Source organism: Octodon degus, unplaced genomic scaffold, assembly GCF_000260255.1.
Source record: "Octodon degus isolate 3935 unplaced genomic scaffold, OctDeg1.0 scaffold00003, whole genome shotgun sequence".
NCBI lineage: Eukaryota > Metazoa > Chordata > Mammalia > Rodentia > Octodontidae > Octodon > Octodon degus.
The window spans coordinates 13271948-13285633 of NW_004524579.1; the positions used below are offsets into that span (position 1 = coordinate 13271948).

General features: G+C 54.1%; 1 protein-coding gene across 50 annotated transcripts in view; it reads right to left on the reverse strand.

The window, feature by feature from the left end:
* Celf4 (CUGBP Elav-like family member 4) overlaps positions 1 to 13686 on the reverse strand; it is a 287692-nt gene that overhangs the window by 25145 nt on the left and 248861 nt on the right. For 21 of the 50 annotated variants that reach the window (XM_004623611.1, XM_023715440.1, XM_023715415.1 and 18 more), the window contains exons 4-7: positions 2955 to 3083; positions 2611 to 2690; positions 2118 to 2261; positions 855 to 1002 (exon numbers count right to left, since the gene is read on the reverse strand). In XM_004623611.1, the coding sequence (XP_004623668.1) occupies positions 855 to 1002; positions 2118 to 2261; positions 2611 to 2690; positions 2955 to 3083 (501 nt within the window). The remainder of the gene's footprint in view (positions 1 to 854; positions 1003 to 2117; positions 2262 to 2610; positions 2691 to 2954; positions 3084 to 13686) is intronic. The other 29 variants (XM_004623603.1, XM_004623608.2, XM_023715416.1 and 26 more) reach the window with 3 other exon arrangements.

Genomic DNA, 13686 nt, shown 5'->3' on the forward strand with positions numbered 1-13686 from the left:
ACCAGATGTCCTAGGAGTGTGGAACAAAATGCACTGCTTGAGACTACTAGACAATATCCGAGAGCCACTCAAAAGATTACCTTGTGACTGGTAACTCCTGCCTACTGAGGTAACTCTTGTGGTGTTTCTCTAGCTAGCTATGCAAATGTCTTGGAAAAGGCCAGAGAATCTAGGTTAGCTTAAAGAGAAATGAAACAGGCCTCCCTACAGGGCTCGGACCTGGGACTGAACAAGGCCACTAAATAGCCAGTGCTCTTCTCTCTCAGACTTTGAAGGAAGAGGTTTTCATGTTCATTTCCTTCCCAAAATTGATCATTAACAGATCAAGATGGATTGTTTTGGGGCCGGCAAGATCACTCAGCCGACTAAAGCATCTGCTTAGGCAAACTTAGACAAGCCTGGGGTCCAAGGTTCAATCCCTGTCATCACATGCCCCACTAGCCCTGTCCTCAGGACAGGCTGAGCCTGCCAGAGTTGGGGCATGATGGCCCTGTAATCCCAGCCCTGAGGAGGCTGAAAGCAGGAGGATCACTATGAGTCCGATTTCTGTAGTGAGACCCTGTAACAACCAAATCCATTAAAAAAAAAAAAAAAAAAGGTGAATTGTTTCCTAACAATTCATGGATAAACAACTTGAGAGAAATTTCACCACCCTGAGTCTTATTATGGGCAGAATGATATCACATCTTTTCTTTCCTGGGGTCATACAAAATGAAAACATTTTGAGACAAACCTCTAAGCAAGACAGGGCCTCTTGGTCCAAAAACCATGTGCTCTCACCTTAAGATGATCCACTGGTAGCTGAAATCAAGCCCCACCCCAGGCCTGGCCCTCAGTGGTATCTGCTGTCTCACCTGAGGTTGGGGTCATAGGTGCAGCCGCCAGGCCGTTCATGTTGAGAGCTGCCATCTGCTGCATCTGGGCGGCAGCAAAGGCAGCCATGGGGTTCAGGTAGCCGCCCTGTGCAACTGATGCCATGAGGGCCGCTTGCTGCTGCATCAGCTGGGGCAGAAGGAGTGGAAAAAATATCACATGCTTCCAGGGGGTATCCCTCCCCACCAGGGGACTCAGGTCCTGGAGACCACTTCCCAGGCCCTGAGCCCCAGGGAGCCTGAGTAGCCCCTGGGCCACCACCTTGAGTCCTTATGCCATGCTCAGTCCTCTTTGGTCATTAGGGGCCCCCTTTCTGGGAGATGTTCACATCCAAGAGTATTAGTAGGGTCTTTGGGGCTCTAATGTTGTGGGGATGAGAGAAGACTTGCTCCATGGGGAAGTCCTGTCATGTGTGGGTACGATACCCAAAGTGTTGTGGAGATGTTGACTAGCCTATGTGGTGCTAACAGCCTGGGCTTCTGCCCCAAATGGTGGTGGACTCTATTGGGTAGAAGAGACAGGAGAATCCTCAGTAGCTTCTAGGCATAGTTCTTTACCAAGGTGTGTGGACAGGGGAGGCTGTTGGAAGCTACGGAAGTTAGACATTGCTCAGATGACATGAGCTTGCATGTTGAGAGCCAGGACCACAGTGCACCTCAGTGCTGTCACATGGTGGCTGGAATTACCAATCTGCAGGAAACCCAGGGAGACAATGTGGCAGTGACTCCACTGTGGGAGAAAGGTGAGCCAGAGGCAGGATGTGAGGGGGCTTCAGGGAAAGTATGTGTGTGGAGAACTTTGGGCTATCGAACAAGATCCTGGTGGTCCCAGTGACTTGAAGGCCTCTGACACACTTCCATGAGTCGGGCAGTGGGTGGGTGATGAGGACCAAACATCTGAACCTGCCATGTCCTATCAGTGCTTCCAGGGCTCAGCACTCAGGTGCCAAAGGGCGAAGAGTGCTCAGGGCAGCCCACCTTGGTGCCCCGCCAGGGGCCTTCTGTCCAGCTCATACCATAAGAGCTAGGCAAGCAGCCCACCTCCTGCCTACAGCAACCCACCCCCCACAAACTGGACCAGTCTTTCCCACACCTCTTCTGAGGATACACTCGCTGGACTTATGTTTGGTCCTCTCCACTCCAGAGGGCAGAGTGGTATTTTCGATTATGGTTACATGTCCCTGTTCTTTGACAGCCTCCAAGGAGTGAGCTCCAGAGCCACCGCCCAACCCTGCCCCCACTTACTGCCTGAGCATAGGCGCCGTAAGCCCCGAAGGGGATGGCCATGGGGTTGAACATGCCCATCTGGCCAGCCATCTGCTGCATTCGCCGCATCGTGCGCTCCTTGTCAGTGTCGGCGAACTTGACCACCAGACTGGATGAGGCTCCCTGCAGCCGGGGTGGCACATGAGACCCACTAGGCCGAGGGCTCCACCTCCACCCCCCAGCTCTCCGTGCCACTGGTCTAGGCTACCTGCACACTCTGTGGAGTGCTACCCTCAGGGATAGGTATCCAGGACGGCTCAGGAGTAGGGGCCGCAACCCACAGTGGGTATTTTCTATCTGGGTGACCTCCAGCAATTCCTTAACTTATCTCTGGCCTCACTGTCCATGTCTGAGAAACAGAATCCTTTCCTGCCTCATTTGCAGGGTAGGACAACAGCTCTGCCCTAGCCCGGCCCTGGAGAGGGTGTCTCCTCACCACCACCGACCACCTCCCCCGCAGGGCTGCACTCACCGGCATGGTCTGGCTGCCGTGCAGGGCGTTGATCGCGGCTTGTGCCTCCGCGTGCGAGGAGTACTTCACGAAGGCGCATCCTGCAGGGACAAGACAGGCTGAGCCACGCCCCGAGGGTGCAGAGGGGGCTGGGGCCGAGAGGTCGCAGGGGGTGGGGGGGGGTGCAGTGCAGGTCTCAGGGGTGACAGCAGAGGTGCGACAGAGAGCAAGCGGGACAGAGAGCGAGCCACACAGCGACACAGCAGAAAGGCTCTGAGACCCTGCAGCACTGAAAGCACCTAAGCCTCCCCAGCAGTCCGGACTTGCTGGTCTCTGCGGAGGGTCCCGCCCCCTTGCCCACGCACCCTTGCTGTTGCCGTCAGGCCCACGCAGGATGGTGCACTCCTCGATGTTCCCGAAGGCCTCGAAGAGGCGGCGCACGTCGTCCTCGGACTGTTGCTTATTGAGCATACCCACGAAGAGTTTTCTATCTTCTAGAACAAAATTAGGAGATGCTTACCCGGTCCAGGGTCCAGGGGACAGCGCAGGAACAGGTCCCGAGGGAAGAGGGTGGGCCAAGCCGAGCCGAGCCGAGCAGCAGGAAGGGGAGCAGCAAGGGAGAGGGGCGGGGCTCATAGCTGGGGGCGGGGCAGCGGGGAAGGGGAGGAGCTAGGCAAGAGGGGCGGGGCTCACAGCTAGGGTGGGACGCAGGATGGGGAGGAGCTATGTGGTGGCGTGGGAGGAGCTATGCGAGAGGGGCAGGGCTCACCACTGGGGAGCAGGCAGGGGCGAAATTCACAGCCAGAGTGGGAGGATCAGCAGGGAAATCTTGGGGTACAGTTTGGAGGGTTTTTGATCCAGAGGAGTGAGGGAGCAGGGTCAGAGAAGCTGGGGGGGTGAAGGGTCCGTAGCATGGCAGAGTAGGAGAGGGAGGCGCAGGCAGAGGAGCTGATAAAGGAGGCAGTAGGCGGTGGGAACCACGGGGCAGCGACCTGGCCTCCTACTGCCTAGGCGGCAGGTAGCTCCGGAGGAGCACAGGTTCTAATCCGGCCCGTCTCCTGGAGCCCTCGAGGGTCTTTTTGCTGTCCAGGTCTTTCCTCTTTTCCCTTCTGCACAGCTATCTTCCTCAGGGGCCACAATTACTTGCAATGTCTTTGCTTATGTTGTTCCCTCTGCCCAGAAAGCACTCCCATTACAAAGCTAAAATCTCTTCTAGGTCTGTTTAAATATGGCCTTCTCACCAAAGCCTCCTGCTTCTCCCTTCTTCCCTGCCTAGGTGCTCCATTCCTATATCCCTGGCTTCAAAGGGCAGTCACTTTGCCTGAGTGGTTGATCTGCCTCTACTCCCACCCACTCCCCAGGTCTGCTCACTGGGGAAGGACAGCAGAGCTCTGCTGCAGCAGTACTGCCTAGCACATAGACCTGATTGGGACATGCCCAGGCCATTCCTAGGGCCACAGCTTTCTCTGTCATTTCCTCCTCTACGTGGACATGCAGCCCTTGATAGAGCTCTCCAATGTGTTCACACTGTAAAACTCAGCCCTGAGTACTTTAGGATAACCTATTCCTGGAGGTGCCTTTGCACACTCCCTACACATATGACAACTGTCACCCGGCTTGTGGACCCCACTCAGCTGTATGCTCAGGAGATGTGGTTCCCACTGGGCTGTGTGGGTCTGTGCAGCTTGTACATGACTGTGGACAGATCTCCATCCCGTGTGCTCTTCCCCCGGTCATCTCTCACTCTGTTGGGATTGCTCTGGCAAGTGAAGACTGGCAGGAGTGGTCCCAGGGACTTGTGAGGCAAGGGTGTAAAAGGAGCAGCTCCCAGCCACCTTTCTCTTTGGGCTCATTTGCACTGAGAAGCCAGCCACTGTGCTGTGAAGACCCACAATGATCCCACAGTGTCCACCAGTGTGCCCAGCTGATGGCCAACATTAGCCACCAATCTGTGAGCAAACAACTTCCCAGGTAACTTTCATTCCCATCCCACTAATCTTCCACCTGAGGCCCAGACATCCTGGAGCAGAGACAAGCCTTCCATGCTGAGCACTGTGAATTCCTGACCCTCAGAACCCGTAAGCATAATAAACTGCTGTTTCATGCAGCTTGGTTTTGGGCGAAACTGCTATGTGGCATAGTAACTGGAGTGGAATCCCGTTGGTGAGCAGGGACTCACTAAACATCTGTGGACTGGTACAAGACTTACACACAGAAGAGACTGTGTGTGTAGATGGGTCCTCGCCAAACTGCAGTTGGCTATGTATTTGTGATTTCCTCTGAACACAGAGTCACTCAAGGACCCTGATGTCCCTCTATACTCAAGGTGGTCAGTTCCTTCTCCCTCAGAGGGCCCTCATTGCCGAGAGAGTTCGCTAGAACTGAGGGCTTTTCTGTGGTCTGGAGCAAACCAGAATAGTTACCCCATGTCCTCCTATGCAGAGACCCCTGACCACTGCCCTCCAGAGACCCTCAACCCCAGATGCACTGAGCACAGGAAACATGCCCAGTGATGAGCTAGTGCTGGCTGCCTTCTCCTCTGATAACCCACAGAGCACAACTTTTCTTGTTACCAGTCCCGGGTCAGGGAGCATGAGCATGGCCTCGCCCATAGGTGGGCTTTCACCAAGGCTCTCCCTCTCCCAGCCAAGTCTGCTCTCCTGGCTCCAGGTCACAGTAGGACTTTGAGGAGTATCCACCCCATCTCTAGGACTCTGGGCCCCGGCTCACCAAATCCAGGGTTGGAGCAGTGGGGTAGGAGCAGTGGGGACAAGGAAATCAAGAGGAAGGAAGAGAGTGATGGAAAGGGGTGAAGGGAAGTGGGATGGGAGGAGGTGAAGTTAGGAATGGAATGGGGAAGGCAGGAGGCAAGAGGCAGAGGAAAAGGAATTAGAGATAAAGAGGAAGGAAGAGATGAGCAGAAAGAGACAGAAAAAAAGGTAGGGCACTCTTGGGCTTGCCTTCTGGTGTAGCAGCATCATTTCACTTGAAATGAAAAGAGGTCTCTCATTTCTTCAGGGAAGGATTGAAAGTTTTCCTAGGCAACGACCAGTGCCCCCCAACCCTGGTGCCTTTTAAAGGCTCAGATTAAAAGGGATTGCCACAAAAACTATAAGGCGAGGGCTTTTCCCTTGCTATTCCCTGGACCTCATCCTTGAAAATTCTGTTTTGTCCCTTGGAAAGAAAAAGGCAGGGAGGGCTGGTGAGATGGCTCAGTGGTCTAAGGCACCTACTTAGAACAAGCTAAGTTAAACAAAAGCACAGGGACTGCAGTTCAATCCCCCAGCACCACATGCCAGCCAGCCCCGCCCCCTGGTGGGCTGAGCTGGCCACACACAATAAATAAATAAATTAATTAAAAAAAAAAAAAAGAAAGAAAAAGGCAGGGAAAAGCAGGCAGCTCCTCCACAGAGCCTGATTTAAATGCCAGGACACAGCTCTTTGCCTCCCCTCTCCTGACGTCTGAATGTATTCCTTTATTATCATTATGGCAGCTTTCTGATTGCATTAAAATTCATCCACACGTGCCTTTCTATCCAGCCCCCTCGCTTTGCCAGTGGGCTTTTTTTTTTTCTTTTTGCTAATTCTTTCTTCCCTCCCCCAAAGTCCCTCTTTGCTGTGCAGTCCCCAGTTGCAGGTTTTAAGATCTTTCTAAATGAGTAGGGGGCCTGCCTCCCCCTTTCCTGTGCATTTCAATTTCCCCGGGGAACCGTGGCTGGTCTGCCTTTCTGGCAGGCTGCAAGAAAGCTAACGCCACACCCACTTTCTTAGGTAGTGTTCATTCACTCTGTTCTACTCCAGTGTTTGTTCCCAGGATCCTCAGGTATGCTTCGTTTACATCCTTGTTTCCCTTTGGGTTTGTTGGGAGTGGTCCTAAGGCTTGTCTGTCAGACTACAGCTCAAAGGATTCTGAGCACTAGGGAGACCTCCGGGGCACCAGCTTTCTAACTGCTCCACACCTCAGCTTTCTAGGTCTGTAAAAGGGGGACGGTTAGGCCTTCTCACCTTGTGGTTGCTAGGTTCCAGAAGATACTACAAGTTTGACAATGCCTGGCAAGCAGTAATAACAGGACAACTTGGCTACTCTATGCAGGAGGAAGAGGAAATGGGGTGCTGTGCTCCCTCTGTTTGTCCTGCTCTGACTGCCTAGGAAGCCCAGCCCTGCTGTGAGGGGACAACAGTCGCAGAACAGAGAGGTGCCACAGGATCCACTTCTCAAGGTGGAGAAGGCAACTGAAATGATAAGCTGGCTCAGACTCAGGCTCTGGCTGACCACCCAACGTAGATAAAATGTCGCCCATGCCTTCTGCTACCTCCATTCCTGCCACTTTTCCTAGGCACTGCCCCAAGCTCTGTTAGGTGATCAATGGGGCCATTTAGCTGGTATCTCAGATCCGATAACAACCTAGCAAGAGCCCTAGAGGATGACCCAGTCTCCCCTATGAGTGCCTACCCTGGACCTTCACTTCTGAGATAGGCCGAGCAGCTCCTGGCCACTGCCCAGCTGTCTAAGCTGAGTCTCCCGGAAAATGGGGAGGCTCTGGTGACCTCACCCTCTTCAGGAAGCCCTCAGGCATTACCCTCCATTACCATCCATGGCCAGGGTGTAGGGGGGCTGCTACTTTCCTGAAGAGGAGTCCAGGCAGCTGCTGCTGGGACTGGCCAAGAGAAGTAAGGAGAAGAGAGGCTTCTGGGCCAGTTCGGAAATGGCTGAATCACCGAGATCACAGGGGATCCAGATATGCTGAGCATCCAAAGGCTGATACTGGGTGCCCGGCAGTCTCCTCTCCACACAGTCCAGTTCAGGTCCCAACATCCCTGTACCACTCATTCCTGCTGTCCTTACATGGACCCTCTGGCAAGGGACAGAACAAAGGGAGCATTGCCATAGTTACCCAACAGGTGTTCTCTGAGGACTTTCTTGTGTCAGACTCTGCTCTGAGCATTGCTTTGATAACAGTAAACAGGAGCCAATATCCAGATAAAGAGATGGGCCTTCCATAATAAACAGGTCTCTAAGCAAAACAAAGGGTGTTGTATCAGAGTGACCCAAGAACTGGCATGCTCTCTGAGGAACAGCAGGACCACAGGTGGCAAGGCTGGCAGGGCCTTCGGTAGCATCAAGGGTCCCACAACTTTTTTGCTCAGCTGCCCTGACCACTTGGATTTCTAGGTCCCATGCCCCTTGCTGCTGTCCTCTGGGCTGTGAAAGACAGAGTGCCTGTGCTGATGGTGGCAGGGGCTCTGGAAGCAGGAGTGTGGCTCCCCCGAAGGATGGGGCAAGAGAAGGTGGGTGCCAGTCCCAGCCCTGCCTGCACCTAGAGCTCGGCTCTGCGCCCACCCACACATCCTGCCCCATGAGGGTGTGGGCAGAAGCACCCAGTTCTGTCTAAGGTAAAGGTGTTGACAGCCACTTCAGAGAGGAGCTGAGCCAAAGCGCCAGGCACCCCTTGGCTCTCCCTTTCTGGTTGTTCCTCCAGGGAGCAGTTATTATCAGCCTCCCCTGGCACTGGGATTACAGCCGTGCACCACTAAGCCTGGACTCCATGGCCAGCTCAGCATGCAGGGGGCGGGGTGTGCAGCAAGTGGTATGGAGGATTGAACCCCAGTCCCTACACTTGTCTAAGCTTGTGCCCACTTATTGAGCACATACTCTGTGTCTGGGAGGACATGGCCAAATGGAAGATTAGAGATGAGACTTAGAGGACTCTGGGGCTTTTCTTTCAATGGGTTGGAAGGTTGTACATGATCCTGAGATCCCTGCAGAGTCCAAAATCTTTGGATCATGGGGCTTAGCTCTGCCATGAAGCTCAGGTTGCAAGAGAACAGATAGGGCTATTTGGTTATCATGTCTAGTGATTCTGGGCCAACAGCCAGAAGGAACCAATTGGGCAGGGGCACGTGCTCTACTCTGAAGGTGCCCTGGAGGAGGCATTATGCACAAAGGTCAGATACTAGGCTACAAGGGAATTTGAGCAGAGGCTAAGAGGCGAGGCTCTTCTTTGGCTGCATTTGTTCCCTGCTCCCAAGGCCCTCTCAGCGGCTGGACAGGTAACAAGGGTCCCTGGAGAAATGTGATTGCTTTCCCTCCCACCAACACATAGATCTCCCATTTCCCTAGCCTCAGAGATCCTTTTTATTCTCCCAGAGCCTCAATGTGACCCTGAGCTTTGGTTTCCTGACCTATAGAATGTACTAGGTGACACCTCCTGGGAAGCCACAGGTCTTATGAAAAGACAGCTGGGTGCCAGAATCTCTGCCTCTCTGAGAGCTAGAGTGAGATAAAGATTCCTGCTCTCATTGGTCTCAGGATGTCAGGGCAAAATGGGGATGGCTGGAGGGATTTGCATTTTAAAAGGAGAGCTCAGAAAACAGGCATCTTGTACCAGCCGTGGAATGTCAGGATTAGGACCCCCCCACCCCCACCAGGGCCACTCCCCTCTTATCCCACCTCAGCCTAAGGGAGCATCTTGCTTGCTAGCCATGCAGAGCCAGTGGACCCTGAGGGGAGAGGAGGGTGACAGCAGTGCCACTTGACTTGCCAAATGCCAGCATTCTGGTGCTGATGCTCAAATTCCAGTTTAATTTTCAAAATTTGCTTCGCTCATTACCGTCGGCACTAAACAATATTTTCTGCTTAAGGATAGACGGCTGCTAGGGCACTGTGGACGAGTGTTCAGATGGCTAATGCCTTTATTACTGCAATAGACTTTTACTATTCTCTTCCCTCCAGCTGCTGAGGGAGGGGTGGGGGTGGGCACTTAGCTGGGAAGACCCTGGGGCCAGGGACCCTGGGAATAGATGGCTTTGAGGTCTGTGGCTGGTGAGGGCTCCTGGGAGGTGTGGAGACTCAGGCAGCAGTTCAGGAATGGGGAGAAGCTGACAACATTCCTGATTATTTTGTCAGTGTTCCTGGGGCTTTTCTCTTGCCCTAGAAGCTTTGGTTCTGGAGTAGGTAGGACAAGCAAGTGCTCAGAAATGTGCCCACCCCAAGACCCTGTCCTCAGCTGCTGAGCAGAGGCGGGACCCCTGCAGACTAGGCAGGGCCCTTGGGGGTTTCCTAGGCTGTGTGCTGCCTGCAGTGTGTCTTATGGATCCTAGGACCAGCTGATGGGCAGGTGTCTTAGGGCCGCAGACCTGATGCCAGAGGTGAGGGATATATGCCTTTTCTTTCATTTCACCTGTGCATCAGAGAGGCCCTTTCCTGGGAAGACGGTGGGGTAGATTGGACAGGAGAAGCTATTTGAATCCAGACAGCAAACAAGATATTTGGCAAATCCTGCTTATGCCACTGCTTGGCTGTGCCACCTTCGACAAGGTATATCCCCTCCCAGGGCAGAATCGTGAGAGGAAGCGAGATAAACTGCAGAGGCTTTTAGAACAGTGACTGCACAGGTATGTGCTCAGTAATTGCCTGCTATTGTCACTGTGATGGCCATTACGGTTTCTCATCCTTAGGGGAGGCAGCCAATGGTACAGCCCTACGATTGTTCCAGAGGCAGAGAGAGGACCGATGGAACGCACAGCCGAGCAAGGCATGCGGGCCCAAGCGTGCCTGAGAAGCCAGCTTCCCTTTGCAACCACCCTGCCCATCTGGCAGCATTCCAGAGACGACTGAGATGCTTCCCAGCCTCCTTCAGGAGGCTAACCCGGACTGAGCCAGAACAAGAGACCCCCACCCACTCCCAGTAGTACCCCCAGAACTTCCCTGGAAGCACTCTGTGATTCTCTTCTCCTCATCCACATCAGCCAGGCACTCATGTTCCAAAGCAGAGGCTGAACTGACCCATTTGAACCCATATCTGTGCAGTTTTCAAGGTTGCCCTGATCACCACACCCCAAAAGCCAGAGGCACCCTCCTCGCCAGCCCCATTAGAGCCACCTCACTGCCTCAGATGGGCAGCAGGCAGCCTCAGCCTTGCCTTTGTGGAAGGAGGCAGTGGGCAGGGCAGGGGTCCACACTTCCTGCCCAGAAGCCTGAGAGTCCCTCAGGGATTGCTGAGTTCTGTGCTGTCATAGGTCCTCTCTACACCTCCAGAGAGCGAGCAGGGCCATCCCGCTGATAGGATGATGCTGCCAGTTTCCAGGACTGTGTCCACTCTAGGGTCACAGGCCTTGGTTTGGCCCACCCTGCAGCTGTGTAACCAGGTTGGCTGCCCTACTAACAGCCAGTGCCTGCACCAGAGACCTGGGGGCACCGCCCAGGCCTCTGCAGGGCTCTCTGCGTGGAGGGAGCCCTCCGACTCTCGACTGCCAGTGCTGTGTGAGTCTGAGCCCAAGCCAGCAGCTGGGATGGAGCTGCCTCCAGAGGATGAAAGCCTTCCTGCCTGGGAAGGGCTGAAAGAGACATCAAACCAGATCAAAGGCTGCTGGGATGGGGACTTGGGGTGGGGTGCAGTGGAATGCAAATGAAGACCCTCTCCGCCCCGGCCCCCTGGGTGAGGCAGTGCCAGGCCTTGATCTGAGCTGTTCCCTCTGGGACTGGTGCTGTTTGATGTTGGGGTGGGGGAGGCAGGAGCTGGAAAATCCCCATGCAGGCAGTCCCCCTCCTTCTCACTCCTTTTGCCAGCTCTGCCCTCCCAATGCTTAGGATCTGCATCCCTCTTCCCCTCCCCCTTGGGAGGAGCCACCAGTGTGACAGTCACTTCTTCAGTCTCCTATACAGATGTCACTTGACCCCTGCTATTTGCTGTCCCCACAGCAGTCAAGGGGGTCAGTCAGACTCTGAGATGGTCTGTCTCTCTCCTGCTAAAACCCACAGTGGCTCCGTCTGCCCCAAGAACCAGCCCGAGTCGGCACATGGCCTGTGTTGGGCTGTGTGGGCATTCACACCCACTGCCCCTCAGCCTTCACAATGTCCACATCCATTCCATCTGTTGCCAAATCCCCAGGGTGTACAGGGCCTGGTACATAGTAGATGCTCAGTAAATATTTACTGATGTGAATAAATGTACTGGCGAGCAGGTTCGCACCTCTGGGAGCCCTAAGAAAAAAGACACGCTGTGGCCTGGAGGCGATTGGGAACAACGGGCACTGCAAACTCTGGTGGGGCTGGGAGCACAAGGGGCTGAGGAGGCTTGAGCTGGGTCCTGAGGAACACACAGGGTTTACTAGGTAGCAGAAGCAGGCAAGCATCGTGGCCAGAGTGCAAGAGCAGAAGGTGTGAAAGGATGTGTGGAGTGAGAGAGTGACAAAGACACACACACACACACACACACACACACACACACACACACACCCTTCTGTCTCTGTTCTAGCACCCAATGGGACCTAAGCACCTTCCTCAAGGCTGAAGACCTGGACCCTCACTTCTGGCCATTGGAAGCCTGGCCTGGGCCTCAGGCCTCGGGTCCATTCTCCCCTGTACCATCCTCCCTGCCCACCACATGCTCTGTGGGCCCAGTCTAGCTCCCTAATCCACTGCACTCCTGAGTCTTCTGTGACTCACAGGACTCTGCCTTTGCCCCCTCTCAATGTCACCCAGTTCTTTCATGAAAACAACCCGCAGGATCCACCTGCAACATAACAGAGCCTCCACTGCCCCAGCCCACCCCTGCTCAGACTCACTGGTACTCATCCCTCTCGGAGGGCATCACAGTACCCCGCTGAGGCTGCTGCTCTGACCCTCTCACTCCAGGAGGTATTTACAACAGCAGCAATAGCAAGAATGAGAATGGTTAGCATTTATCTAGCCGTTACTGGAATCCCGACATCAAGGCAAACCGTCTAATAAAATAGTGGGTATTTTATGCTTTCTTTCCTACATGTGAAGAAACCAAGACATAGAGAAGTTAAGGATCCTTCCCAAGAATCCACACTCCTTCCCTGGCAAAGCCAAAGCATATACCCAGACAGTCTGAATGAAGCTGAGTGCCTGGGTCCTGCTTTTTCCTGAGGAAAAGTGGTACCACTCAGAATTCTCACTTTCTGTCCTCTCTGCTCTTCCATTTCTGCACAGAAAACTGGCATAAGGACCAATAACCACACTGCTTCTCGAGGGCCCAGGCTTTGGCTCAGAACCTGGGACGGGGTAAGTGGGGCACCCATAGCCTGCGGCTCAGCCCCAAGGAAGTGGACCCATGACCAGTCATGATTGTCAGATGACCGCTATTGGCCTTACAGTCTGTCCACACCTTGCCTACCCCTCTGCACAAAGCTGGTTGTCTTGATGTGCTGTGGGTGTCTTGATGTGCTGTGGGTGTCCAAGAGGTACAACTCTTTTCTCTGGACTCCAGAGATCTTCTCTTCCTCTGTCTGGGCTAGAAGTCTAGCCAGTGGGCACAATGCCCCAACATTTAGTCCTCCTGCTACACCCCAAGGTTTTCCTGGGTCCTGGGTCCAAGCCTTCTCAGTCCCTTGTGCTCCCAGCCCTGCCAGAGTTCAGTTATTTTCCTTCTTTTATGGGGCAGAGGTGTGGCCACCTGCCCTCAGCATTCTGGGGAAGACAGAACTGGAACTTGAGATTTGTTTACTACACCTGAGGGGTGAGGACAGACTGTTCCTTTACCTTCACATTCACATTCTGAGAGGGGATGCTTTGGCACGAGACCCTTAGTTGACCAGGAGCTGAGCCCTGGGCTTTGCTGCAAGTGAGGGGCCTCGAAGCCATGCCTGCCCCTGCTTCCTCTCTCTTTGTCCCTCAGACCCCCGAGCTCTGGCCTGTGTCAAGCCTTCCTATGGAAGCCTGGGATGCCTCGGTGGCTTTATGTAGAAGTCACCTTTTGCTGGGGCGGTGGTGCGCAGCCATCTCCCCAGGTAGCTGATTATACGTTTGATCTCCTGCATTGTCCTTACCAGGCGCACGCACATGACAGACGGCCCAGAGTTCTGTGGGGACTTCTCGGCAGCCGAACCCCATTGTCTAATGGGGTTTCCGCTGGTGTCTGGCACAGTCTCTAGCATTTCACCCATCACAGGATAATTTATAGCATAATGGGGCCCTTTTTTTTTCTTTAATATCATGTGGGAGCATAAATTATGGCCAGTTTGTCCTCAGCTCTCAAGGAGACAGACAAAGCAGGGCTTCGTTCCAGCTAGGGGCGGAGTTGCACAGAGGGCTGGGGAGGGGCAGGGTGGTCCACCTGGAAGAGAGCGAGA